At 48.6% G+C, this 27575-nt stretch overlaps 1 protein-coding gene across 13 annotated transcripts in view; it reads left to right on the top strand.

Moving 5' to 3' along the window:
- Positions 1-23558, top strand: part of LOC101834753 (transformation/transcription domain associated protein) — a 96757-nt gene extending 73199 nt beyond the window's left edge. For 5 of the 13 annotated variants that reach the window (XM_040751317.1, XM_021232934.2, XM_013120457.3 and 2 more), the window contains 17 exons: positions 360-495; positions 1473-1664; positions 4073-4301; positions 5063-5328; positions 5682-5782; positions 7067-7268; positions 8072-8236; positions 9364-9454; positions 10505-10704; positions 11441-11702; positions 13925-14150; positions 15183-15400; positions 17250-17434; positions 17864-17941; positions 20607-20810; positions 20897-21091; positions 22448-23558. In XM_040751317.1, the coding sequence (XP_040607251.1) occupies positions 360-495; positions 1473-1664; positions 4073-4301; positions 5063-5328; positions 5682-5782; positions 7067-7268; positions 8072-8236; positions 9364-9454; positions 10505-10704; positions 11441-11702; positions 13925-14150; positions 15183-15400; positions 17250-17434; positions 17864-17941; positions 20607-20810; positions 20897-21091; positions 22448-22732 (3235 nt within the window). In that variant the 3' untranslated portion in view covers positions 22733-23558. The remainder of the gene's footprint in view (positions 1-359; positions 496-1472; positions 1665-4072; positions 4302-5062; positions 5329-5681; positions 5783-7066; positions 7269-8071; positions 8237-9363; positions 9455-10504; positions 10705-11440; positions 11703-13924; positions 14151-15182; positions 15401-17249; positions 17435-17863; positions 17942-20606; positions 20811-20896; positions 21092-22447) is intronic. The other 8 variants (XM_040751323.1, XM_013120461.3, XM_013120460.3 and 5 more) reach the window with 6 other exon arrangements.
- Positions 23559-27575: the final 4017 nt, after the last annotated feature.

Below are 27575 nucleotides of genomic sequence, written 5' to 3' on the forward strand. Positions count from 1 at the left end.
TCTTTTGAGTTTGAGGCCAGCGTGAGCTGCAGAGTAAGACCCTGTCATTGGACAATTTTAATGTTTGAATTAAAGAAGCAAGGTGACGTGTCTGTGAATTCTTCCTGAGTATTTCTCTAAAGGGCTGGTTGCTACAGAATCTAAGAAACTAATGTAATGCACACGTAATTAAATGTAGAGCTCTGCTCTTTTGGCTGTGTAGTCATAGGGCAGGCAGGTCTTCTGAAGGCAAGCCCAGATAGTGTCCGACAGCACTTCTTTCTTCTGGGTGACTCTGTGTCCTCAAACCCTTCTTCACCTTTCCGACTCTCTCGGTGTGTTGTTTTGATTGAGTTTCTGTTTTAACCCTGATCTCCTAGGTGCTCCAAGGAGCTGAACCAGTGGGAAGCCCTGACTGAGTTTGGCCAGTCCAAAGGCCACATAAACCCCTACCTCGTCCTGGAGTGTGCGTGGAGGGTGTCTAACTGGACGGCCATGAAGGAGGCACTGGTGCAGGTAAGACCCTGTTATGTAGTGGTGTGAGCAAGGACCATGTTGCCTGGCTTTCTGTCACTGAGACAGAATTCTGTCAAATCTTTCCCAGATTTGAATAAGTTTGGTATTAATTGAGCATTCAGTTTGTGTGTGTGTGTGTGTGTGTGTGTGTGTGTGTGTGTGTGTGTGTGTGGTGGTGCAGTGCCTGCAGAGAGACAGACAGACAGAGACAGAGTTGCAGTAGTGTAGTGCCTGCTGAGAGAGAGACAGACAGATAGACAGAGACAGAGACAGAGACAGAGTTGCAGTAGTGGGCGTTAGATCTCCTTTAGCTGGAGTTACAGGTGTTCTAGTGGTTGTAAGTGTCTGTTGTGGATGCTAATACCAAACTCAGATGCTCTGCAAGAACGACAGGTGTTCTTGACCTGCTGAGGCATCTATCCAGCCTTTGTCATTCGGTTTTACTTACAAATGTGTATTGAATGTAGAGACCTAAACCTCTGAGAGCAAAGGTAACATCATGAAGTGGATTGGAATAATTAAGTTGATGGTTTGGTAGATTTTTGTTGGCAGAAGCATCAGGACTAACACATAAGTTTGGAGCCAGAGCAGCCCAGGCTGGCGTGTTTGCTGTTATCTGAAAAGCCACTGATGGGAGGGAGGAGCAGGCTCTTGTTCTAAAGTGTGTTAGGCATGGGGATGTGATGGGCAGTGTGAGTGGGGTGTTTAAAATGACTTGGTCCTTTTGGGTCTGTGCATATGGCACCATGACAGGAGTACAGTCTGTCTTCACCCTGGGAGCTTTTGTGATGCACTCTGCAACCCAGAGATTGCTCACCTGGGTCCAGGAGAGGATCTCAGAAGAGCAGTGTAAATGCCTGGCTTCTCTATTGAAGTTCAGTTTTTACATTAGTGCCAGATTTCTGTGTATTGCTTTGTGCAATGGGTCCCAGTTTGGAGAGCATCATCACCACCTTGGTTGCCATTCCTCACTCCAGGTGGAGGTTAGCTGTCCGAAGGAGATGGCTTGGAAGGTTAACATGTACCGAGGATACCTGGCCATCTGCCACCCCGAGGAGCAGCAGCTCAGCTTCATTGAGCGCCTGGTGGAGATGGCCAGCAGCCTGGCCATCCGAGAGTGGCGGCGGCTGCCTCACGTGGTGTCCCACGTGCACACGCCTCTTCTGCAGGTAGGTACTGCCCCCTCCCAGAGCTCAGCCTGGAGTCCTCAGGGCTTCAGGGCTGCCGAGGGTCATGGATGAGCCAAGTGACAAAGGAAAGGAAGGTCAGAGTCAGAACACAGTGGCTTTTCGTTTTGGAATTCAGGGTCTGAGACATTCTTCAAGTGATTGTGACTTTACCATAGTGCCACCTTTGGTGCAGAACAGTGTGAAGCTACTGTTCAGACAAGTCCCATCCAGCCTGGAAAGACTGAAGTGACTTGGGCAGAAGTAATGTTCCTGGCGATTTGTGAAAGAGTACTTTTTTCTTTTTTTAAGACTTATTTATGTATATGAGTACTATATTTGCATATATGCCAGAATGACAGAAGAGGGCATCAGATCTTAACAGCTGAGCCATCTCTCCAGCCCATGAAAGAGTGCTTTTGAGACTAAACCAGTATTTTTGGTTTGCTATGGTGTGTGTGTCTATTAATCTGTTTCATGTTGTAAATAGCACTGTGGGCTACAATGTGAACCATTCCAGATGGTCTGTTTGAGGTCAGTTTGTACAGGTATAAAAGTCAGAGGACCACATCTTGTGATGGGCTTCTTGCTGGGAAGAATAGTGGGAGACATCAGAATGTGTTATAGAGCTACTAGTATTTAATCTGGGGTCTCCTAGCTGATGATCCAGTCCAACACTATAGTTGAAGAGGTTAAATCCCTGTGAGTTCCGGGGGCAGGGATTTAGGGCACAGCACTGCAGCTTCTCAGTCATACTGACTTCCTGTCTGAGACTGTCTCCTCAGAGCCACAGCTTTAGTGAATAGTGCCTGTTGCCACTTCAGTGCTTTTCTATGGGCCTATTACTCTGCTTCTTCTGAAACAATGCCCTAAAAGGACATATGTAGTTACTCTGCACATATGTGATTGTCTGAATTAAGTTACTGAAATATCCTCAAGATTTTAGTTATCAGCAGATTTCTAGTCTACAGTGTAGAAGAGAGTAGCTGCTGCTATGACCATTGGATTTCCAGGGTTTTTTTCACTTCCTTTGGTTCTACACACACACACATATGGAGGGAGGGAGGGGCTGTTTAAACCTAGGGCCTTCATGCTAGGCAAGCAGCTCCCTCTTGTGACTACTGAGAAATTATCTTCGCATAGAAATTATTTGTGCATAGAAACAGTTACTGACTGCATTTCTGAGCTATTCAATAAAAAATACCAGAGCTAATTGTGAAAACAGGAATTACTATGCTGTTATATATTTAAAGCATGCTTTAAATATATAAGCATATAAGTATAAAATGAAGCTTGTCACATGATCCTGATGTCTGAATGTTTTGAAGGGTGAATGAAAAGAAGTATCGTTTTCTCACTACTTTGCTAATGGTTTGTAATGGGAGTATTTGCTGGTAGTCTCGCTGTGGACAGGTCCTGCTGCATTTAAAGAGTTGATTATGAGGGCTAGAGAGATGCCTCAGCTGTTAAGAGTACTGAGTGCTATTTCAAAGGACCCAGTACCCACATGGTGGTTGCCAACATGAGGAATGTCATTTCTAAGGGATCCACCCCAAGTGACAGCTCCCACCACACCACTAAGAAATCTTTTTGTTGTATTTGTTTTTTATGACAGGGCTTCTCTATGTAGCCTGACTGTCCTAAATTCCATCTGTAGATCAGGCTGGCCACAAACTCAGAAATCTGAGTAATGGAATCAAAGGGGTGTGCCACTCTGCCCCACTGTTTTTGTTTTTTGAGACAAGGTCTCACTATGTAACCCTGGCTGGCCTAGGACTCAGGTTATTCTTAAGCTCATACATAGAGATCCACTTGCCTCTTTCTTCTAAATGTTCATCCAGTGTTTTTATTTTATTGTGTGTGTGTCCTCAGTCAGAGGACCTCTTGGGACACTTGGTTCTCTCCTTCCCTGTGTCTCAGTTCAGGTCCTCAGTTTTGAAGTCAGCACCTTTACCACCATGCCATCTTTGCACGCAGGCCTCTAACTAAGAAATCCTAGCAAAAGCCCAGGCAGCACCCATAAAGATGCTTTCCAGGAGTCCTTTCAGTCACCCGGGCTGTTTCATTGGGGTTTTGTTGGTGGTGTTACTGTTTTGTTTGGTTGTGTTTTGTTTTTCCGAGACAAGGTTTCTCTGTCAGAGGTCTGCCTGCCTCTGCCTCCTGAGTGCTGGGATTAAAGGCGTGCACCATTGTGTCCAGCCTGGGCTGTTTTGTTTCATATTTGTGTATGTATCCTGGCCCAGGTACGGAGGTCAGAGGACAACTTTGCAGAATGGGTTCTCCTTCCGCCACATAGGTTCTGGGGACCAAACTCTGACTCAGGTTGACTCGGGGTTGTCAGGCTTGGTAGCAAAGCCTCCCTCTGAGCTCTAACCCCAGCCCTCTGTTATTAATCTCTTCATGCTCCCCAGGCTGCCCAGCAGATCATCGAGCTTCAGGAAGCTGCACAGATAAATGCAGGCCTGCAGCCCACCAACCTGGGCAGGAACAACAGCCTCCATGACATGAAGACGGTGGTGAAGACCTGGAGGAACCGGCTGCCCATCGTGTCCGACGACTTGTCCCACTGGAGCAGCGTGTTCATGTGGCGGCAGCACCATTACCAGGGTAAACCGACCTGGTCCGGCATGCATTCATCATGTAATTTTCCAGACGCCCCGCTGTGCTGGTTTCATGTCTTCCTTTTGTTTTTGTTTTTTTTTTCCCCAGATTTTGTGTTCTGGGGTAGATGTAAGAGGTAGCAATGGAGATGGTGGGGGGAGAGGTGAAGATGGGGAACAGTGGGAAGGTTTTGTGCCTTGCATCCTGCCCACTTAGCTGGAGATTCGTGCTAGACCCAAGGGTGCAGGACAGGGCGAGTGAGCAGTGGCATGTTCGGTCTCAAAGCCCCTGCCTAGAAGTACCTGTTCTCAGCTGGCTTTGTGTCCACTCCTGGTTTTCCTGCCCTATCCCCACCAGGCTTCCTTCTATGGAGAACCCATCCTGTGAGTCCATGACCTTCTAGGGGAAGACACACATGCCGTACTTAGTTTTCCCTTGTCCCCCTTTGAGACAGGATCTCATCTATCCCAAGCTGGCCTCATTCACTGTGTGACTGAGGGCTAAGGATAATCTTGAACTTCTGATCCTTCCTCCTCAGCCTCCTGAGTGCTGGGGCTACAGGCATGCTTCACTGTGCCCCATTTTTGTGGTGTTAGGGAACAAACCCAGGGCTTCGCGCATGTTAGGCAAGTATTCTACCAACTGAGCCCCATCCCAGCACAGGAGTCCAGGGAAAGCAAAAGGGTGTATCCTGTTTTCATGAGCCATGTTATGTGTGTTCTTCATTTTTCTTTAAGCCTGATTGGGACACACTTAGGAAGAATGTGACATGCCTGACAGCTAATTCCTTTGCTCTTTAGCTATTGTAACTGCGTATGAAAATAGCTCTCACCACGATCCAAGTTCCAATAATGCCATGCTTGGAGTTCATGCCTCAGCCTCGGCTATCATCCAGTATGGGAAAATTGCCCGGAAACAAGGTCTAGTTAATGTGGCGCTGGATATACTGAGCCGTATTCATACCATCCCTACCGTTCCCATTGTGGACTGCTTCCAGAAGATTCGACAGCAAGTGAAATGCTACCTCCAGCTGGCAGGAGTGATGGGCAAGAATGAGTGCATGCAGGTAGGATCCTGGAGAGGTGACCGTGTTGGGGCTCCTGGGCCAGGCAGAGAGAAAGGAAGATGAGAATGTTCCAAACACAGCCTTGGCAGTGGGAAACTGTTCATCTGAAAGAAGAAAGGAAAGGAAACCATTCAGTGTTAAATGCATCTGTGGGGTCTGTTCTGCCATGTGCTTAGCTATGTGTTAAGGAAGAAAAAACATAAAGGAGGAGGTAAGGTCAGTCCTGGCTGTGCCTGTGCCTGGAGGACCAAGTGAAGGAGACAGCAAGTGTGACTGGGAATATGGTGTCTTGGAAAGAAGGACTTTGCCTAGAAATTTCAAGAGCCTTTCCTCCCCTCTTCATTTCTGAACAGGGCCTTGAAGTTATTGAATCCACAAACCTAAAATACTTCACGAAGGAGATGACAGCTGAGTTCTACGCTCTGAAGGGAATGTTCCTGGCTCAAATAAACAAGTACGTGGACTGTGTGGGCCGGGTGGCAGGCTCTCTAGCTGTTCCTTCAACCAGTGTGTGGCTCAGAGCTGGGAATCGCATGGTTTCATGATGACTGTGAGGCATGTGTGCGTGGTGCCCTCTGCAGAGAGGAGCTCACAGTAGAGCCGTGTGGAGCACCACAGTGTCTTGGAGGAGAGTGGCGTGAGCACAGACCTAGTGGTGACAAAGACTCCTTGCCTGGTCCCTCAGGCTGTCTGTCAGGTACAGTCATTTCCTTTTGTGTGCTGTGGGCTTCTGTTGCTGTCTCTGGACTTGCTGTGTTTTCCAGTCAGGACTCAAGCTCCTCCCCTCAATCATCCTGTTGGGCCTCCCGATTCCCTGCCTGACTTAGGAAAGGGGTTTTTGTTTGAGAGCCACAGTCTGTCAGCCCTGACTGTGGGCCAGATCCATCTGGGATCCAGTTTTGGATGGGAAGTTGTATAGAACCCAAGCTGTATCTTGCTAGGCAACTCCTACTTGGTCATGGTCTTTCCTGTGCCTCTGAATTGGCTGCTGGTTTTGTTTGGGAATTGAGCCTGTGTTTTCTTGATTTGTCTGATACATCAGTAGTGTGTGGTAGGAAAGTGGGATCTTGTATCACTGTTGTAAAATAGTTTGACAAGGGGCAGTTGCACAGGAAACAGCTGTCGGCTCCAGAGGTTTGGTCCTTGGTCTACAAAGACCTAAGCAAAGAGGTGCTCATTTCAGTGTCTGTAGCAGCAGCAGTCACTACAGCAGAGTGTGGAAATAACATCAGGGTAAGGGGCATTGTCACCTTTGCACATACAGTGGAGTCATGCAGCTACAGAACTGAATGGTGTCTGGCATGTGCTTCAGTGTGGATACCGCAGAAACATTGCACTAAGTGAAGTCTGACTGAAAGGTCCCTATAGCCTGATGACAAGCAGTGTATCAAGTACATCAGTCCACTGAGATGGAGAGCAGATTAGTGGCTGGGGATGTGGCATTGCTGGGGTCAGAGTGACTGCTTAAGGAAGGCCACACAACCGTTCCATGAACGTATTAAATATTATTCAGTGTTTGGTTTGGTTGGTTGGTTATGGATTTTTAAAATAGTGTCTGATGGTGTACCTCAAGCTGGCCCATAGCTTGCTCTGTGTTCTGGGCTAGCTTTAACTTTGAGATCCTCCTACCTGCCCCAGCCTCCTGAGCGCTGGGATGACAGGTATGAGCCGCTCCCGGTTGAAATCCAGTATTTGAAGCAGTGTTGTGTCATCTGCTGAATGTTTTGGTTCCACACAGATCGGAGGAAGCCAACAAAGCGTTCTCAGCAGCTGTGCAGATGCATGACGTACTGGTGAAGGCCTGGGCCATGTGGGGTGACTACCTGGAGAGCATCTTTGTGAAGGAACGGCAGCTGCACCTGGGCGTGTCTGCCATCACCTGCTACCTTCATGCTTGCCGCCACCAGAACGAGAGCAAATCAAGGAAGTACTTGGCCAAGGTGAGACTGGGAGATTGGTCTTTGCCACAGAGCAACTGGTAGCCTTTGGACTTGGGTCAAGATCTAGCTTCACACCTGAGTGAGGTCCTCACTTACTTCCATCTCCTTACCGTGGGACTTTTCACAACTGAAGTGAAGGAAGCAGAGGCCTGAACATCCTGGGGTCTCAGCCTTTCCTTCATGTCTAGTGCTCTCTGGGTCATGCCCTGGACAAGGCCTTCTAGGCCAAAGGGAACTGGAATTCACACTTGCATGCTGTGCAGTGCCTCAGCATAGCTAGGATTAATGTTTGCAGCAGGCATAGGAATAAGCTCTCCTGGGGCTGTTTCAAGTCCCTGGTTGAACATGAGCTTTGGAGTGTACATCAGCACACATGGTTGCTAAGCCAGATGCCGACCCTACCCTGCTGTGGAAGCACCACCCTCACACACTCTGCAGTCACAAGCTCTGAAGGATGCTAGGCACCAACATGTAGTTTGCCCACTGCAGATGGCTGATAATGAGATTCTCACAAAAGTCTGTTTGGTTTGGTTTGGTTTGGTTTGGGTGAGGGCACCCTGTGAACAAGCAGGTTGTCTACCTGTTGTCTCCATGCAGTTAGTGCTGGTCCCCAGGTTGGATCAATTAGCAGGAGAACTGGATTCAAGTTCTAGATTCTATCCCACTGTAACAGCTCCACTCTAAGCTTTGTGTGGAGCCCCGTCATGGCCAGTGACACCACCTCATTTAGGGTTGGGGAAAAGCCACTTGATGGAGGCGCTCGGATTCTCATGTCACTAACTAAAACTTGTCTTCTGCCTCAGGTGTTGTGGCTCCTGAGTTTTGATGATGACAAGAACACACTGGCAGATGCTGTGGACAAGTACTGCATTGGTGTGCCCCCCATCCAGTGGCTGGCGTGGATCCCACAGCTGCTCACCTGCCTGGTGGGCTCGGAGGGCAAGCTGCTCCTGAACCTCATCAGCCAGGTGGAGTTGAGCACACTGGGCCCCATAGAGCATCCTTTTATATGTCTGTAGGAGTCTGAGGGATGAAAACCTTTTTTAGGTATGAGTGCTCTGTCTGTATGTATACCTGCAGTCCAGAAGAGGGCATCAGATCCCATTACAGATGGTTGTGAGCCACCATGTGGTTGCTAGGAATTGAATTCAGGACCTCTGGAAGAGCAACTAATGCTCTTAACCTCTGAGCCACCTCTTCAGCCGCAGATGAAGACGCTTTAGTAGTGGTGTAGTTAGTTAGGACGCTCAAGGCCTCTGTTACTTCCTAAAGTCACAGCTTCACCTGAACAAGCAGCCACCGGCTGTGCCAGCAGAACAGGCAGCACCTCTCTAGTTGGTTCTGTCCACGTGGAGAGTGTCGTGTAATTCCTGGAAAAGACATTCTTTTGCTTGAAAGCACATGGCAGTGATACTCCTGAACCTGGCATTTTGCCTAGAGCTTAGCTGCCAGGCTACTGCCTGAATCTGTCCCGTATTGTCATTTATGCAGTGGCTGCACACACAAAAGCCAGGTGCCCTGTGGCCTTGGCAGTTAGATGTGCCTGCCTGTCTTCTGTGGCACATCTGCAAGGGTCTGAGTGACAGGATCACAAGCTAGTATGGTAAAAGTGACAGCTGCCAACGTGAGCGCATGTTTCTTTGACGACTCCTGTGGTTATACAGACCAGACGTTGCCCAAGTGGGTTTGTCCTTTATTTGGAGTATGACTTGGAATGGCTTGTGCTCAGTACCATGACTGACAGGTACACAGGAATCTTTCGTTGGCTAAAATCGGAATCCAGGGTCAGTGTCTCTTGCTTTCTTCAGATTTACTGAAGGAAATGAGAATGTGCTTTCTGCCATTAACAGTCTTCAAGTAGAATTTATGAGATGTGTTCTGTTGGGGTTTGAAACAACTGAGCTGGCTATTTCATTTATTGGCTAACAGCTACATATATTACATCAGTCACTTGGTATTGATTGGCCTCTTTGACCTAATGCCCAACCAAAACCCATTCACTGCTTGCTCACAGTTAACTCTCCCTATACATTGTCCATCACGCAGAACATGTGTTGGGGAACAGTGCTGTTGACCCCTTGCTGTCTCCGAGCAGGTTGGACGAGTGTATCCCCAAGCCGTCTACTTTCCCATCCGGACTCTATACCTGACGCTGAAGATTGAGCAGAGGGAGCGCTACAAGAGTGGTACGTCTCGGCTGGCAAGCTGGTGGGGTCTAAGGGGTCAGTCTGCGGGGTACCTCAGGGCACTGCTGCTACAGGCACACCCCTGCCCACAGCTCCCCCTACATGTGGTCAGTCAGGGCAGAGGACCAAGCCTAATGGCTGAGTAGTTTATATTCTTCCCTGCCATGGTAGGAAAGGTGTTCATGGGGGCAACTTCCTGGAAGTAGAGTAAGTCGGTGAGGTCCCAGCTATAGGAAGTAGAGAGCTCTCCTCCACAACTAAGATGTCAGTGTGCTGCAGTCCTGATGGGACTGTCTGGAGCTGTTATAAGAGCAGTCACAGAAGATGGCTCTGGATCCACATTGACAGCCTCACTGAGGAAAGGACTGACTTAGTAAGGGGTCCTTGGTAAGCATGGTGCTTCATAAGCCACTTGGCTCCCCATGCTGCACCAGAGCCTCTGGGCATAAGACCAAGTGGGCACAGGGACACAGTGCGCTTCGTCTCTCTGGCTTGGTCATTTCAAGGCTAAGGTTATTTTCTTAATTCCTGACTTAGATACAGTGAGCTCAAGTCAGAAATTGGTCATGTAGTGTGCTTCTCAGAGGGAGACTAATTTTCAAAAATGTCATTTTGCAAGTGGGGGTTGGCCTTCCTGAATGAAGTGTATAGACCGGTTTTGGGGGGAGGAGCAGGGTTGAGCTTTTGTTTGATTGTCTTTAGCTGCCTTTGGATTCTTTGAACTTTAGTAGCAATGAGTATGTTGGGAAGTGATTTTCCAAATATTTTATATCAAACATCAGATGATGAAGGGACTTAGGTAGCCATGGCACTTGCCCACTTGGACTCTGTGGTCCGTTGGCGCACACACTGGCTTTTCCCTGGACCACCTGTAGCCAGGGCTTAGCTGGCCATGCTCCTCAGTCGGGCGGGACAGCTGTTCTGGGGAAGAAAGGTCTTGTCCCACAACAGCAGGAACCAGAGTTCCTGTGGCCAGCGGGTCCTGTAGCGCTCTGAGCTTGTCATCAGTGGGTCTTGCGCTGACATTGGCGTTGTGTGTGTTGCTCTCAGATTCTGGACAGCAGCAGCCCAGTTCAGTGGGTAACCAGTCCCATTCTGCATCAGATCCAGGGCCCATAAGAGCAACGGCGCCCATGTGGCGCTGCAGCCGAATCATGCACATGCAGCGGGAGCTCCACCCTACCCTCCTGTCTTCCCTGGAAGGCATCGTCGACCAGATGGTCTGGTTCAGAGAGAACTGGCACGAGGAGGTAGGTGGGCCCAACTCTGCAGCTGCTGCCTCCCCGTAGAGGGAGTGGATGGTACCGGAAGTGTCTGTGAACGTGCTGTCTTCAGACTGGGTTGTCTGGTCAGCCCAGCTGATTGCAGTTGAATGTAACCATGCAGCAGGTGAAGAGCTGCTCTCTGGACACCAATACAGCTTCAGGTCATTGAAGTATGAGGAGGGGATGAGGGCAGAGGGTTTTCTAACTCAGTAGAGTGCTTGCTTGCCTGGAATGCACAAAGCCCTGGGTTTCACCCCAGCACCATATAAGTGATGGTGGCCCATTCCTGCAATCCTGGAACTCAAGAGATAGGGGCAGGAATGTCAGGAGTTCAGGGCCAGCCTGAACTACACAGTAATAAAAAGGAAATGACGTTAAGGAGCACTCGTTGCTGCAGTATTCCTCCATGGCCTCAGTTACCTTGTGACTGACTACTGGTGGCCACTGTGTGTAAGGGAAGGACTGTGGCTGTGGCGTGGATAGCGTGTGGGTTACTACTTTCAGCCTTTTCTCAACTGGGGATAAAATACAACATGCTTTCCTGCCCAGTGGTGCTATCTTACTGAGCCCTGAGCCAACTCCTTGCTGATATAAGAGTTCATAGGTAGCACTGGTGCCGGGTGTTGGTAAAGGTAGAAATGACTGGGTGAGTGGCCAGGCATGGAGGGGCCCTTTGGCTACTCACTGCCCTCCAGGTGATGGTCTTTGTCTCTTCTGCCAGGTGCTCAGGCAACTCCAACAGGGCCTGGCAAAGTGTTACTCTGTCGCCTTTGAAAAGAGTGGGGCTGTGTCAGATGCCAAGATTACCCCTCACACGCTTAACTTTGTCAAGAAGCTGGTGAGCACTTTCGGAGTAGGCCTGGAGAACGTGTCCAACGTCTCAACCATGTTCTCCAGTGCGGCCTCTGAGTCACTGGCCCGCCGAGCACAAGCCACAGCTCAGGACCCCGTCTTCCAGAAGCTGAAGGGCCAGTTCACCACAGGTGAGTCTTGCACTGGGCACATACTGCTTAGACTTGGTTAAAACATAAACTCTGGCCAGATGTGGTGGTGCACGCCTTTGATCCCAGCACTCAGGAGGCAGAGGCAGGCTGATCTGTGAGCTCCAGGACCACCTGGTCTACAATAGTGAGTTCCAGGACTTGCCTGGTCCACATAGTGAGTTCCAGGACATCAGAGCTACATAGTGAGACCCTATCTCAATACTCAAAACATAAGGAAGCCAGGACTGCCAACAGTCTGACTTCATGCCCTATTTTCCCCTGAAGGACTAGAGTTCGGCCTTCAGAGATGGGGGTTAGAGGTTTTTCAGGCCAAACCCCTGCCTCCCTCACTCGGCTTTAGGGCAGAACTACAAGATAAGGTGGAGGATTTTAAAGTGAAGGTGCCAGCTTAACGTGACAGGTGGGGTGCAAAGCAGGCAGGAGGCAGGAGAACAGGGGGACTGTTTCTATTACTGTTTGTCCGCGGCTGGCGAGGAGGCGTTTTCTGTCCTAGGCTTACCGGTGTTCACACCCTCCCCTGGCGTCTTCCCACCTCATCTGAGGGACCTCACCACTCCCTAACTTACATGTGTGTTTACACAGCACAATGCCTCCCATACTGTTTAGAGCAACTTGCCCAAACAGGTCCCTAGCCATCTGAATAGACATGGAAACAAGATTTGCCTCAGTTTCCCAAAATTATATGAAACCTCTTTACTTAATGTTTTTGCAGCCTATCTAAAACATCCTTTATTCATTGATACATACTGAAACCGCAGGGGACATGGAGTGCATTTCTCTCTTTCTGTCTCTAAGCTGTCTAAATACTCAACCACAAAGCCATACCCCCAGTCCCAAAACTCCAGTAATTTCCTGATTGTCCTTAAAGATGAAAGAATGCGATTCAAACTCTGCGTTGTTCGTGTGCCTGTAGTAGACACCTGTTGATCATTCAAGAAGACGCTCTACAGTTGCAGCCACAGCCCACTGTGACTCTCCGGTGGTCTGGGAACACTTGGGCTCCTGGTGGTGATCTGTAATGTGCTTCAGGGTAACACAACCTGCCTGAGGCTGAGGCGTCCACAGGTAGAGCTTTGTTGAGGACCATCCAGGGAAGTGCATGCATACATGCCTGTGACCCCTGCACTCAGTGTACCTATATTCACACCCAAGACATCACATACCCACAGGCATAAGGAGAGGGAGAGGAGGAAAAAGAAGAATTATTTGGGCTCTACCCTCTTTTCCACCAGGGAGCTAGCTGCTGTTAGCTAAGATTCCTGCCACTCACATCAGCAGTGCCATCACCCTGTTGAAGAGGGAAGCGCATGAGATCAGCGTTTCCATCACACTTGACCTCCACACTCCGAGGACCCAGCTTGCTTTTATCCTGGCCAGGGCTCGGTATTTGCATCTGAAACGTCAGATCATTCCATTCAGTATAGTCTGAAACAGAATCAGATAGGGGCGGATGCATTTGGATCTCAGTGTAGAAGCTACAAAACCAAAAACTCAAAAGAAGTTAAAATCACCAGGTTTCCTCAGATACAGCCAAAGATGAATGAGAGCAGTCTGATGCTATTGACCTGCCCCTGCAAGGCTGCTTGTGTGTATGTAATGAGCTTGTGTCCGCCAGCTGTCCTAAAGAGAAAGGAGAGCATTCAGGGTTCTCTTGCAAGGTGTGTGCAAGTATCCATTGCTAATCTATGAGCCAGAAACCACACAGGCCTCCTTCAGGAGTGTCGCTCATCCCGACTCAGCAATGGAAGGGAGTTACTGGTGCATACCTCAACTGGGATTGGAGGTGTGCCCTAGGGACTGGATCCAGAACTTGTGCAAGCTAGGCAGACAGTCTACCACTGAGCTACAGCACCAGCCCCTTGTGAGGAGTTCAGTGACAGAGCACAAAGTGCAACTCTGGTAGAGAGTGTGTGCTTATCTCAGTCACCATGTAAAAATTCAGTCGTAAACCAGGTAGATGTCATTGAAAGAAAGAGTAGATTGACTAACCGGAAATGGACCCCTTATAAGCAAGCGGTGAAGATCGTGCAGGGGCTGTTAGGTGGCAGGGCCTGGTGCACTGCCTCCCTTGGTGCTCTCATCAGCCCTGTTCCTGGATGGAGCTCAGAACTCCCTACGTGCTTTGCAGGCTCTCTGCCAACCTAGCTGTTTTATACTTAGCCTGTGAAGCTGGTTTTAATTCTGTTTATTTTATTTTGCAGATTTTGACTTCAGTGTCCCAGGATCCATGAAGCTTCATAATCTAATTTCTAAATTGAAAAAGTGGATCAAAATCCTTGAGGCTAAAACCAAGCAGCTTCCCAAATTCTTCCTCATAGAAGAAAAGTGTCGGTTTTTGAGCAATTTCTCAGCTCAGACAGCTGAAGTGGAGATCCCTGGGGAGTTTTTGATGCCTAAGCCAACACATTACTACATTAAGATCGCTCGGTGAGTGCAGGGCCTAGTGTGCAGAGGGACTTAGGGATGGCCTTGGATGCCACCATGCTGGTTCCTTGGTGTGGGTGGTGTCTCCAGGACCTGTGCTGACTGTAGGGTTAGTGTCCTGAGAGAGGGCCTTTTCTAAATCGCCATAGAACCTGACAGACTGAACTGTGCTGGGTGTTTATTAACCCTTAACGTGCAATATTAAAAGTATGACTACCCAGGTGTGGTGGTTCACATCTGTAAGTCCTGGACTCGGATGCTGTGGCAGGAGGATGGTTCAGAGTTAGAGCCACTCTGGGTTCCACCGCAAGTACTAGGCCAGGCAGGTCTGGTAAGGCCCTATCCAGAACAACAGAGAGGGGCCAATGAATGGCTCAATGTGTTCAGAGGCCTACCCCCAAGCCTAATGATCCAAGTTTAATACCCAGAATCCACATGGTGGAACGACAGAACCCACTCTGACTGCTACAAATACACCATGTGTGCAAAATGAAAGTAAAAATGTAATCGGAAGCTGGGTGGTGGCGGCGCACACCTTTAATCTCAGCACTTTGGTAGGCAGAGGCAGGCGGATCTCTGTGAGTTGGAGGCCAGCCTGGTCTACAGAGTGAGTTCTAGGACAGCCAGAGCTGCGTAGAGAAACCCTGTTTCAACAAAACAATGTAATTGGAAAAAGGCCTAAATAAGTAAATAAAAGTAAAAGCATCATTGGCAGTTGTAGAATTTAGTGGAGTGTGTTGAATCCTACTTGAGGTGTGAGTAGTGCTTTCTCGAGGCTGCATCCAATAACTGACATGCAACTTGTTTCTTATTTCTGAATTGCCTCTGCCTTTCCACACACCCAGACTTGTTCCCTTTTCTTCCGAGTCCCCCCCCTCCTCCCTGTCTTCCTTCTGTCAGTCCTCCATACATCCGAGATTACCGTCACATCTCTGTGGCTGCTAAACCACCTGCCTGTTTGTCTGTGACAGTCCTTAACACTCTGTTTCCCCAAAGAAGTGTCTGGCTCATGCTCTCCTCTGTCTGCATCTTCAGCTTTATGCCCCGAGTGGAGATTGTTCAGAAGCATAACACGGCAGCCCGCAGGCTCTACATCCGAGGACACAATGGCAAGATCTACCCATACCTGGTCATGAATGATGCCTGCCTCACAGAATCACGGCGGGAGGAGCGTGTGCTGCAGCTGCTCCGCCTGCTGAACCCTTGCCTGGAGAAGAGGAAGGAGACCACCAAGAGACACTTGTTCTTCACAGGTATGAGAGCCATGCCGCATTGACAGGGCAGCTCAGGAGGTTACCCTCTGAGGGGAAACTGTAAGGGGCAGCAGCAGGCATGCCTTGCCTCAGCTAGTCTCTCACTGTGGGCTAAGAACTCACACTTGGCTCTCCTTCCTGTGTCCAGCTCTACAGTCTTGTTTGGGGCTGTAGCACTGTGTGGGGTTGCCTTGTCTCAGGGCTACATCAAGAGCAGCGGCCATGTTACCTGGTAGTTGGGCTGCTGGCATCCTAGGTGTGTGATCTCTGAAGCTGAAGCCCTGCTGGTCCTCTAATCCTTTATGGACCATTCTAACAGCAAAGGTGTAACCAGCTCCTGGCCTGGCCTGGCCTAGAACTCAGAGATCTGCCTGCCTCTGCCTCCCAAGAGCTGGGATTAAAGATGTGCTCCACCTTGTCCGGCTTAGCCTAGCTCATTTTGACCAGAGACATCTGACCTTTGAGACACACCTCAGTACTCAGCTGTCTGCTCTTCAGAGGACTGGGTTTGTTTCCCAGCATCCACATGACAGCTCACAGCCATCTGTAGCTCCTTTCTGGTTTCTGGTGACCAGGCATTCTCTTGGTGCGTATATATACATTCAGGCAAAACATACACAGATACAAAGTAAATCTTTTTAAAAATTCAAAAACGAATAAATAGATAAAATCATTAGGTTTGAGGAGGTGATGTTTGTCATATATTTTTTGGTTTGTGGGTTTTTGTTTTTTGTTTTGTTCTTTTTAGATGGGGGTTTAGTGTGTAACCTTGGCTGTTCTGGAACTCACTATGTAGACCATGCTGGCCGTGAACTAGGAGATCTACCTGCCTCTGCCTCCCAAGTGCTAAAATATAATCTTTTGAGTTCAAAAAAAATCTGAGCAAGTTTGTCATATCACAAAGCTGTGGGCACTCTAGCATGTATGAGTTGTGGTCCGTGCTGCTTCCCATCACTGGGTTAGTAGGCAAGTCCAACTTGGTGTCTTGGAATCATTATGGGAATTTCACCTGGATGGAAGCCGGGGCAGCAAGCCAGCAGCTGTGGTTTAGCATGATCTCCTCAAATCAGAAAACACAAGCACCCGTGGTCCAGCCCAGCGGCACTACCCCATGCTTGGAGCTCAGCAGGCAGAACAGAGTGCACCAGGTAGTGCAACGCAAGGAAGTCAGTCAGTCTCAGCTCCCTCCAACTGACTCCAGTCCCTAAAGTAGCATCTAACTATTACCTTGTTGAATCGATGAACTGCCCCATGGGGATGAAGAACCCGAAAGTGCCCACAAGTCAGTAACTCTGCCAGCTGGCATCATAGGAAGGCAGCCACAGTACCAAGACAACAGGTGGTGGGCCTACCTGCTGGGTTTCTCCCAACTGGAGCTCAGGATTTTAGCCATGACAGAACCATCCCAGAATATATACTGCTCAAGAAGCCACACCTTGGCTCTGCAGCAGTCATGGGAACAGAGTGTTGGGGTTTCTGTTGAGTAGAGTCCAAACCCTGAACCTCAGGTTACAGAGAAATGTTACCTTTCTGTGCAGACATGGAGCCAGCCCATCTAACTGCAGGTAGCAAATGTAACGGGTGCATTAGAGCCTGAGTGGTGTTCAGCTAGGGAAGGCCTCTAAGGAGTAAGCATGGGTAGGGTCCCTGCTAAAGGATGCTTGGAGCACCCAGTGAGGACTTAACCCTACGGGTGGTGCTGTATGTCATCTGCCAAGTACTGAGGTGTGTGACCTGGGCCTTTGAGCTTTCTCTGGTGCCATTACCTACAGCCTGGGCTGGTGGTGGGAAGGGACACTGGGTGCTAACCCGGTTGCTCTCCCTCACGCTGCCTTCTTTCCTTCCCCAGTTCCTCGGGTTGTGGCTGTTTCCCCACAGATGCGCCTCGTGGAAGACAACCCCTCTTCACTTTCCCTCGTGGAGATCTACAAGCAGCGCTGTGCCAAGAAAGGCATTGAGCACGACAACCCCATCTCCCGTTACTATGACAGGCTGGCCACAGTGCAGGCACGGGGAACGCAGGCCAGCCACCAGGTACCATGCAGGAGGCCAGCTACTGCCCAGGGCCTCTGTCCACACTGCTTGTTCACACTGGGATGTTCTGCGAGGGACTCCTCACTTGTCAGGAGATGGGAGAGGTCAGATGGCTGGTGACCATCTGCTACAGGGGGTTTGTGATGAGGTTCTCGACCTCAAAGAGTCCATTACCCCTGCCCTGTACTTAGAGAAAAGCTCAGAAATTAGACTTTGAACACCAGTGGATGGCATGCTCACTTGGCAGCCAGTGACATTGGATAACACACATCTAGACCCTGTGGGGTTTCTAAAATACAAAATGTTACCGACTAAAACCTTTGGGACCCAGCTGTTTGGGTTGCCTGGGGCAGAAGCACTGAGTGGGCCATAGGAGTCCCAGACAGCCTGTGCTCCCAGGGTGACAGAGGGCCCTCTCCTTATTTGCAGATTCCTGCCCTTGGCTGGGAAGATTTTGTCCAGGGTTGTGTGGAGCGGCAAGAGGCAGCTGTTTTGGCCCCTCCCCAGGTGCCACGGGGTCCTTCTGTGCAGTACCAGGAGAGGCCACGGGGTGGAAGCCATGACCGCCCTGTGTTGCCCGGGGCTCACTGTAGTTTCTCTGGGTCCTGTAATATTGGGCTTTATTTAGGAGGCTAGAGCCCATAGGGTGCCCTTTCTACCTCCTGAACAGGGAGAGCCCAAGGTAGTCCTGGCTGGCAGGGTCTGAGGCAGCTCCCCGCCTCTTCAGGCAGAGGGAGTGAGTCCCTGCTTACTCATAAGCTTCTGGAAGGAACAGAGGGCTCCTCAGTTGAGAATTGTGTGTTTAATAGCACAGATCACGGCCTGGTCATTCTGTGCTCTATCCCATCCCCCTGGGCAGATGTGAGGTGTTCATGAGAGAGGCCATCATTCTGCTCTGACAGGGGAAGCCACTGGCTAAAGCTTATGTGCTCACCAGTAGCCTTAGGAGTGGTGTTGGCTCAGCTCACAGGCCACAATGGGTGACTCCCAGCTCCCCAATCCCCTCTCTGCACCTGGCTGGTTTGGACTAACTCTGCTCCATTCCCATGGTTTTAATAACACTTGTACTAAGAGAAATTCACATGCCATGAAAGCCATCCTCATCCTCGAAGGCATTGAGTGTCTGTAGCTGATCTCGGCTGTATGGCCACCAGCCACCACTCCTCATCTCTCTCCAGCCGCAGCCCCAGGTGGACCACGGGTCTTTCTGTCTCTGAAGTTGCCTGTTTTGGGCATGACATGAATGGAATTGGACTTTTGTGTCTGACTTTGACCATGATTTAATCCACTCTGCTAGCCTATGTCCACACTCGATTCCTTTTTCATTGCTTCATTATGCTCTAGGATATGAACATAATACTTTTAGTTTGTTCACTTATCGGTTGGTGGACTTCTGGTGATTTATTTACTTTTGGCTATATAGTGAGAGTTGCTGTGGACATTGGCATACTTGTCTGTGTGAATACGTGTTCATTTCTTTTGAGTACATATTTATCTCTATACCCGGATGTAGAATTGTCAGGTTACATAGTTAACATTTTAGTGAACTATATTCTAGAGTGCCTGTAATGTGTGTCTTAATTCCTCTGTGTCCTTGACATTGCTTATTGTCTCCCCTCTCCCCCACCGTAGCCACCTGAAGGGCATGAAATACTAGTACTGCATCACTCTAGTTGCTTCCCGGTGACAACATGTCTTTCTGTGTTATTGGCTATTTATCTTTTTCTTTGCATGATACCTGTTCAAGTCCTCCACCCATTCTTAAGTTGAAACAATCTGTTTTCTGTATGGGTGTTTTGCCTGGACGCATACCTGTGCACCACCTGTGTGTCGGGTGCCCTTGAAGGTCAGAGAAGGTGGTGGATCCCCTGGAACTGGTGTTACATAAGGTTGCAAGCCCCCACGTGGATGCTGGGAACCTAACCCAGGTCCTCTGCAAAAGCAGCCTGCAACTGAGTCATCTCTCCAGCCCCTGATTTGTCTTTTTGTATGACACAGTAACTTTCATGAACTTAGTCTGTTCCTCTGTCACATGTGGCCATTGAAATCAACTCAGTTTGATAGGTGTGTTGTGTGCATGTGTGTGTTTTGGCAGTACTGGGGTCTAAGCCAGGGGCCTCACATATGCTAGGCAAACACTCTACCACTAAACTACCACCCCAGCTCTTAGTTTGACAGATTTTCTTAGATGTTTGAACCCACATGCTTTGTGTATGTCTTGATGGTGTCTGTCTGTCTGTCTGTGCCAGGCCATCAGCATGATTCAACAGTTTGTAGCTTTGCCTCTGCTCTCCTTCCTACTGGGGCAGAGCCTCGGGGTCACATACAGTTAAAAACACTTGGCCTTCTAGGTTCCTGGAATGTTCTTGAGCTGTCAAAGCTGCTGCCCTTCCCACCCCATCTCCTGCACCAGCTCTTGTGTTTGGCTAGGCTCTTGCAGGCTCCAACTTGATGGTCTGGTCTCTGGCACCTGCATGTTAAGTCACCATCAGTCCTTTTAGTAAACGGAGTATCACTGAGTGAACTTCATTGAAACAGGAACAGACCTTGTTGGTCAGATAGGTCAGCTGGGAGGCAGCTCTACAGATGAGGGTTAGCAGTCCCGGCCACTGCGGAGATAGGGAGGAGACTGGCAGAAAAACACGGGCAATTGCCACCAGATTCACTGTTCTTGCTGGGACTCAGCCTGTTGTTCCTAGATGAGAGCTCATCTGACTGTTTAGGAGCTTTCAGACAAATTTGTATTTTGCCTTTCCCAGTTGCACTAAAGCTGTCTCTAAGTACCTGAGATTTGGAGTCTTGTAGCACAGAACTGAGTTCATGCAAATGTCTGCTCTCTGTTTGATTAGCTCTTTGGTTTATGACACTTCTCTCTGTACATGATTTAAAGAAGACACTGGTTCCCAGCTATCCTTTGTCCCTTTTGTTAGCTGGCTGTTGTGTTCTGAGGCAGCAAAGGTGAACGTAGCTTTGTGTATTGACTTGAGAGGCAAGCTCTGCACAGCCGTGGCTTCCATTTAGACAGTCCGCAGTGGTAGTGGGTACATAAGCTTTGGGGGAAACCAAAGTCTGCTGTGTTCAGTCAGACACTAAGTAACCCGGGACTTGCAATACAAGAGCTTTCCATCTGCTGGGAAACATGGGCAAAGAATCATAGAGTGATGTGTTCTAGGTCCTCCGAGACATTCTCAAAGAGGTCCAGAGCAACATGGTCCCCCGCAGCATGCTGAAGGAGTGGGCCCTGCACACTTTCCCCAACGCTACAGACTACTGGACCTTCCGGAAGATGTTCACCATCCAGCTGGCACTCATCGGCTTTGCAGAGTTTGTCCTGCATCTCAATAGGCTCAACCCTGAGATGTTACAGATTGCTCAGGTAATTTGCTGTCACCAGCTAGACCCTGCTTTGACTCCTCTGTCCTGCCAGCATGGAGCTTAAAAATGTCTCCCTCTAAAATGCAGGACACTGGCAAGCTGAATGTCGCTTACTTCCGATTTGACATAAATGATGCAACTGGGGACTTAGATGCCAACCGTCCAGTCCCTTTCCGTCTCACACCCAACATTTCTGAGTTCCTGACCACCATTGGCGTGTCCGGCCCGCTGACTGCCTCCATGATTGCTGTTGCACGGTGTTTTGCCCAGCCCAACTTCAAGGTGGGTCTCAGCATCTTCACTTGAGAAGCATGGACCAATTCCTTAATTTCACCTGGGCTCTCAGTGGTGCTTGATGCCTGTGAACAAGGAGGGAGATGTTAGAATGGAGCATTTGGAGGAGGTTTGGAATGTTCATTTGTCTAAAGCTGTGCAGAGTGAAAGGGAGGCCACTTTGCCAAAAGGAATCCAGAGTCCTCAGTTGGACAACTGCTTATCAGTTCTCTGTAGCAGCTCCAGCTCCTGTCTTGCACACTTCCTGGCCTGCTGCCTCCATTCTGCAGGGCTGAAAGACACAGACACTTAGAGATATACAAAGTATACTGGTAGTGCCAGTGGTTGCTGCTGTAGACAAGGTGTTTTGAGGTTCTTGGTTAAAAATCTGATGATGGGGCTGGAAAGTTGGCCCAGTTGGTTAAGAGCACTTGTTACTTTTGCAAGGGATCCCAGTTCAATTTCCAACACACACGTGGTGGCTCACAACCATCTTTAACTCTACCGACTGATGTGGTCACTAGGTACACATGTACACTTAAATGCTGCAGGCAAAACATTCAAATACATAAGATAGAAATCTAAAATGTTTAAAAATAAATAATTAACAACCAGGCAAATATCAGAGGTATTCAAAGATGAAGTGCATATGTGGGGCAGATACTAGAGCAGAAAGAGGAGGAAGAGTTGCTTCCTAGGGGTGTGAAGTATGCGTGGGTTTTTGTTTTGATTGACAGGCCTGAGTTATGTAAGCCTCAGTTGACTGCTCATGAATACCCAGTTATTCACAGATATAAAATGGTAAACCAGGTATTATTTCAACTAGGAGTTAATTCACAGGACAGTTTGTCTTATCATATATGCTCTTAAAACCCAGTCCAGGACAGACCAGCCTAGTGTCTCAAACCTTACAAATACATTTTAGAATGTGTTTTTCACAAAATGGGAGTTGCTAAGTGTTGCTGGGGAGCTATAGGTCAATGACTCAGTGGCCTTGTTCACAGAAGTGTATGTTGCGTATAGCTCAAGCCAAGCCAGGACTGAATTTCTTTACCCTTCACTTGCCTACCTCACCAAGATGCCCTCAGCACCCTGGCAGGTGCAGGGCTATCTGCTGTGAGCTCTGTGGCAGGACACAGCATTCCAGCCTGCCATTTCTGGGTGTCCTCCCTGTGCCTGGGACACCGGCTACATTTCAGTGGATTCTCAGCCAATTATCCCAGCACTATGTCAGAGAAGAAGTGCTTTGTTCAGTCCCTGGGTAGCAGCCTAGCCCTGGCCACTCTTGTTAGATGGGCCCACACCATAAAGCTGCCCCAGTCACCTCTGGTGGGACACATGCCATTTCCCCTCTCCTTTGCACAGGTGGATGGCATTCTGAAAACTGTGCTCCGGGACGAGATCATTGCTTGGCACAAAAAGACCCAGGAGGACACTTCCTCTCCATTGTCGGCCGCCGGGCAGCCTGAGAACATGGACAGCCAGCAATTGGTCTCCTTGGTTCAGAAAGCTGTCACTGCCATCATGACCCGCCTGCACAACTTGGCCCAGTTCGATGGTGGAGAGAGCAAGGTGAACACCCTGGTGGCCGCCGCCAACAGCCTGGATAACCTATGTCGCATGGACCCTGCCTGGCACCCATGGCTGTGATCTCAGCTGTCACCCCACCCGGAATGTGAAATGTGCCTCTCAGCCTCTGAGCCCATGGCTGTGGAGACCTTGCTCTGCCTTGTTTCCCACTTTATTTAGTTACTTTCCTAGTTGTTTGTGTGTGGAAGAGCGTGAGATTTGTCCCCGAGGAAGCCCCCCTGTACACAAGGCGGCTGCCATTAGAGATGGCAGAGCCGAACTGAGTAGCTTCCGAGATGCTTTTTAATGTAAGGGTTTCCAGACTGGGATTTCCTCTCCGTGTTACTCCTGCTTCAGTGTGACGTGCAAAAGATTGAGAAGGTCCCTGCCTCCCTTAACTTCCAGAAACTATACCTCGCTCGGCAGCAGCGCGCTGTGCACAGGCCTTCAAACAGGGTCCAGGAAATCCAGTGTTAGAGAAACAAGAATCAGGAGCAGACAGACAGGCTCTCTCCTCTCTGTCCGTCACTGGTTTGGGGGATCTCGCTAAGTCTCTGATGTGGCTCAGTGAGCCCACATCACCCACTGGGAAATCTGTGCTTGGCCTCATGGAGTCTGGATTCAGCTGGGCGGAAACGGAACTGTGGAGCCGGCAGATCAACCTTGCACTTTTTACTGCTGGCTTGTTGGATATCTTTTAGAAATTTACTATCATTGTACCAGGAAAAAAAAAAAAGACAAGAAAATCATTTTGTTTTTCCTTCCTAACTTCAAAAGAAAGCGGTGAAAGTTTGTCCCTTTTAGTCCCCGTTATGTTGACACTTTTATAAATCTGAACATTGAGAAGGTTCTAGCTAAATTTGTACAGTGTGATTTTTTTTTTAGAATAAAATATTTTGTAAAAGTATTTGTTGTCCCCTATTTTTGTGTTAGCATGTTTCTGTGTGTCTTCTGGACAGAGTGGCGTGTGGCTTCTAGATGATTGTGCGGGCTGCCTGTGCAGACACAGTAGCACATGGTCACAGAGGGGTGAGGTCTTTCAAGGGTCAAAGCAAACCAACCTGTATAAAGCCAGGTGACAGGAATGCCAGCCCTGACATTGGCAGTGTGCCAGGACTGTCCATCTCCATTCATCCTGCTGTCTGTCATCATCTATGTGGACCCTGTTAGATGTTCAGCTGGCTTTCAGTATCTGTCCAGTCTCAACCTGGCCAGCTCTTCCATTTTGGGAAAGCAGTATCAACCAAGGTACTGGTGGACATGAGACAGCCCTAAGCATTCAACTATGACTTCAGCATGATATAGTATGTGAGTTCCTACTTAAACATAGGCTCTGAGTCCAAAGGAGTTTGCCATTGGCAGGTGCCAACTTTCTACAAGGACTTTGCACAGCCTCTTATGGCACATGGGGATGGATCAATACAATCCCCTCTTGGCCTTGGACTCTCATGTGCCTTCCCTTTGTCCCCAGCCTGCAGAGACCATCTGAGGAACACAGCTTCCTGGTAGCTGTACACTCCAGCATATGCTGGAACATGACCTGGCTACAAGCTTCTTCTCCGTGGCTGGTGACCCCAGTGGTCTTACCAGTCCCAGTCTTTGGGCTATATGGGTCCTAAGTCAAAGAGAGGGATGGCTTTACACATTACAGAAAAGGAATTGCCTGCTCAGAGAGGGTGAGGAGCGCTTCCAGAGCCAATCCTGGAACAAGTGGAATTATATTTGAGCCAGCTGAACTCCACCCGGTGAGCTGCATCCTGTACTACAGACTGACTGAGGCTGAGGGGCGGAAGGTAGTCATCTGACTGATATTCCTGCTGGTTCTTCATGGCTGGCTGTGCTCCTCAGTTCTCAGAGAACTGCTCCCTTGGTGAGAAAGTGTCTTAGATGCTGCAATAGCAGCAGTTGATGGCGAATGATGACATCAAGGTCATCGTGTCGTACTAGGCTTGAGTAGTAAAGCAGTCCTTGATTCTCACCTTGCCAAAGCCAGTCCAGATTCAGTGCTACTGGTGAGGAAGAGGCCTGACAAGCTCGGCCATGCCATCCCTCTGGAATTGCCTCTGCCCCCTGTTGGTAACAACCAACCTTACAGCCATGACCAGGCCAGAAGGGGCCTTCCCAGTGAATACCCAGCATCTGTGTTCCAGACTGAGAAAGACTGAGGGCCCACAACAGCAAACCAGGATGTCATGGTGACATGAGCCAAGGTGTTCTCAGCCCAGTGTAGTAGTAAAGTATGGAGTTGTGCTCAAGGCTGCCTGTTGAAAAGGCAGGCATTCATTTATAGAGGTCACATGTATAGAGGACGACCATTCTGAGGTAAGTTAAAGTCTGTGTGTGTGTGTGTGTGTGTGTGTGTAAGAGTTTTTTTTTCTTTTTTTGTGTGTTTGAGACAGGATTTCTCTCTAACAGCCCTGAGTGTGTGTGTGTGTGTGTGTGTGTGTGTGTGTGTGTGTGTGTAAAAGAGTTTTTGTTTTGTTTTCAAGACAGGGTTTCTCTCCGTAACAGCCCTGGCTATCTTATAACTCATTCTGTAGACCAGATTGGCCTTGAACTCACAGAGATCCGCCCGCTTCTGCCTCCTGAGGACTGGGGTTAAAGGTGTGTGTCATCAATGCCTGGCAAGAGTTCTTTTCTTTTTAAAGACAGGGTCTCATATAGCCCAGGCTGGTTTCAACTTTGCTACATAGCTGAGGATGATCTACCTTCACCTTCTTAGTGCTGGAGCTAAATGCATGCATTGTGGCTACAAGCGTTTCTGTTGCCCTGCCCGGTCCATAGCTGCTTATAAAATAATCAGTCTGAGGCTTAATATTAACTGTAATTTTTTTTGGCCAATGGTTCAGGCTTATTACTGGCTAGCTCTTACATTTAAATTAACCCATTTCTGTTAGTCTCTATATCACCACGTGGCCTATGACTTACTGGTAGGTGGCTGCTGGCATTCCTCTACTCTGCCTTCTTTCTCCCTGTATCTCTGCTTGAATTTCCCACCTAGCTATATTCTGCCTTGCCATAGGCCAAAGCAGCTTTATTTATCAACCAATGAAAGCAACACATATTTGCAGCATACAGAAGGACCTCCCACATGAATGCATCAATGTCCAAATGCATGTATCCCTGTGCCTGTTTGTGATGTTCTGGGAATCAGACCCAGGGTGCTGTGCATACTGGGAAAGTGCTCTACTCCAATCCTGGTATGATTGATATTAAGACAGGCTTTTGCCATAATAGCCTAAATGTATATCTCTAAACTGAGACCTACTGCAATATATTAAGTAAGAACAAATTTTTGGTGTCAGATAATGTAGGTTCAGAACATTAATCTATGTTCTGTCCTCAGAAAGCATCGTGACAAGCAACCGGTCATTTCCTGTTACAGCTTAAGTGGAATTCCAACGTTCTTTGTTAATCTAATACACAGTTGATCTATTTTATGGTACCTATGTTTTCTCTTTCAAATGATACAACTTAATTTTGTTATTCTGATGCTTACATTGTACATGATTTTGCATGCCTAATTTTATATTACTTAAAATATTGTATTATTATTACTTTTTGATTGTTTTTCGGGACATGGTTTCTCTGTGTAGCCCTGGCTGTCCTGGAACTCTATAGACCAGGCTGGCCTTGAACTCACAGAGATCCTCCTGCCTCTGCCTCCCGAGTGCTGGGGGTTAAAAGTGTGTGCTACCGGAGGCAGAGGCAAGCGGATCTTTGTGAGTTCGAGGCCAGCCTGGTCTACAGAGAGAGTTCCAGGACAGCCTCCAAAGCCACAGAGAAACCTTGTCTCGAAAAACCAAAAAAAAAAAAAGTGTGTGCTACCACTGCCAAGTGTTTATTTTTAATTATAAAAAAAAGTCAGGGTTTTGCTCTAGCTCAGGCTGTCCTGGAACTTATTATGTGTCCACTCAAGCTGACCTTGAACTTGAAGCAATTCTTCTGCCTCAGCCTCCACATTCTGAGAGTATTTAATTTTGATGTGTTTTATATTTTTGGCCCATTTTGATCTAAAACATATGTATTTGGCCTAAGGTAAGTGTGCAGTTTAGTTCTTTTGCATGTGTGTATTATTTCCCAACATCATTTCCTGATGACTTTTTTTTTTAAAGAGTGTGGCAACTATCAGTCAACTGATGGTGTGTTTGTGTGTATGTAGTTGGGGTCTCTTGTGCTTTCTGTTCATTTAAACCCGTTCTGTTTTCTCACATTTGAACTGTTTGGTGTGTAGTTTTCAGTTTTTCCCTGTGGCTGGTTTCTAGACTTTTCCCATTCATGACTGGGAAGCATGCTGGTCTTGAGTGTGTGGGGGTGGGGTGCAGCACACATGGGGGTCAGAAGACAGCTTTCAGGGGGTGGTCCTCCTCCCACCACGTGGGACCTGAGCATGGAACTCAGTAGTCAGAGTTGGCAGGAAGTGCCGAACCACCTCATCAGCCCATGCATGCCTTCAGCCTTGGAAGAATTAAGATTTGTTTTGTAACCTAATGTCTGGTTGACTCCAAGTCAACCAGAAATGTATTGTGGGCTAGGGTTGTGCCTATGTGATAGAGCTCCTGCCTAGCATGCATGAAGCCCTGAGTTCAGTCTCCAGTACTGCAAGAAAGATAGGCGTGCATGCGTGCGTGTGTGTGCGTGTGTGTGTGTTAGACATACGTGAGTGAGTGTGTGTATGCGTGCGCGTGTGTACATACGTACATACATGCATACATGCATACATATGTACGTACATGGTACTGCTCTTCAGTAGAGCCAGTGTTCTGTGTTAGGCCCAGCTGGCCTATACCGTGTGCAGGTCTTCTGTCCTCTCACCCCCTTTCCTTGCTGTGTCTTCTGAAGACAGGTTTCTAGCTTGTGTGGCAGGACTGTTTCTCCTTCCCTCAGCCATGTATGCTTCTGATGGTTAGGCATTAATGGTATT

Source organism: Mesocricetus auratus, unplaced genomic scaffold (assembly GCF_017639785.1).
Source record: "Mesocricetus auratus isolate SY011 unplaced genomic scaffold, BCM_Maur_2.0 Super-Scaffold_100008, whole genome shotgun sequence".
In the NCBI taxonomy this organism is placed as follows: domain Eukaryota; kingdom Metazoa; phylum Chordata; class Mammalia; order Rodentia; family Cricetidae; genus Mesocricetus; species Mesocricetus auratus.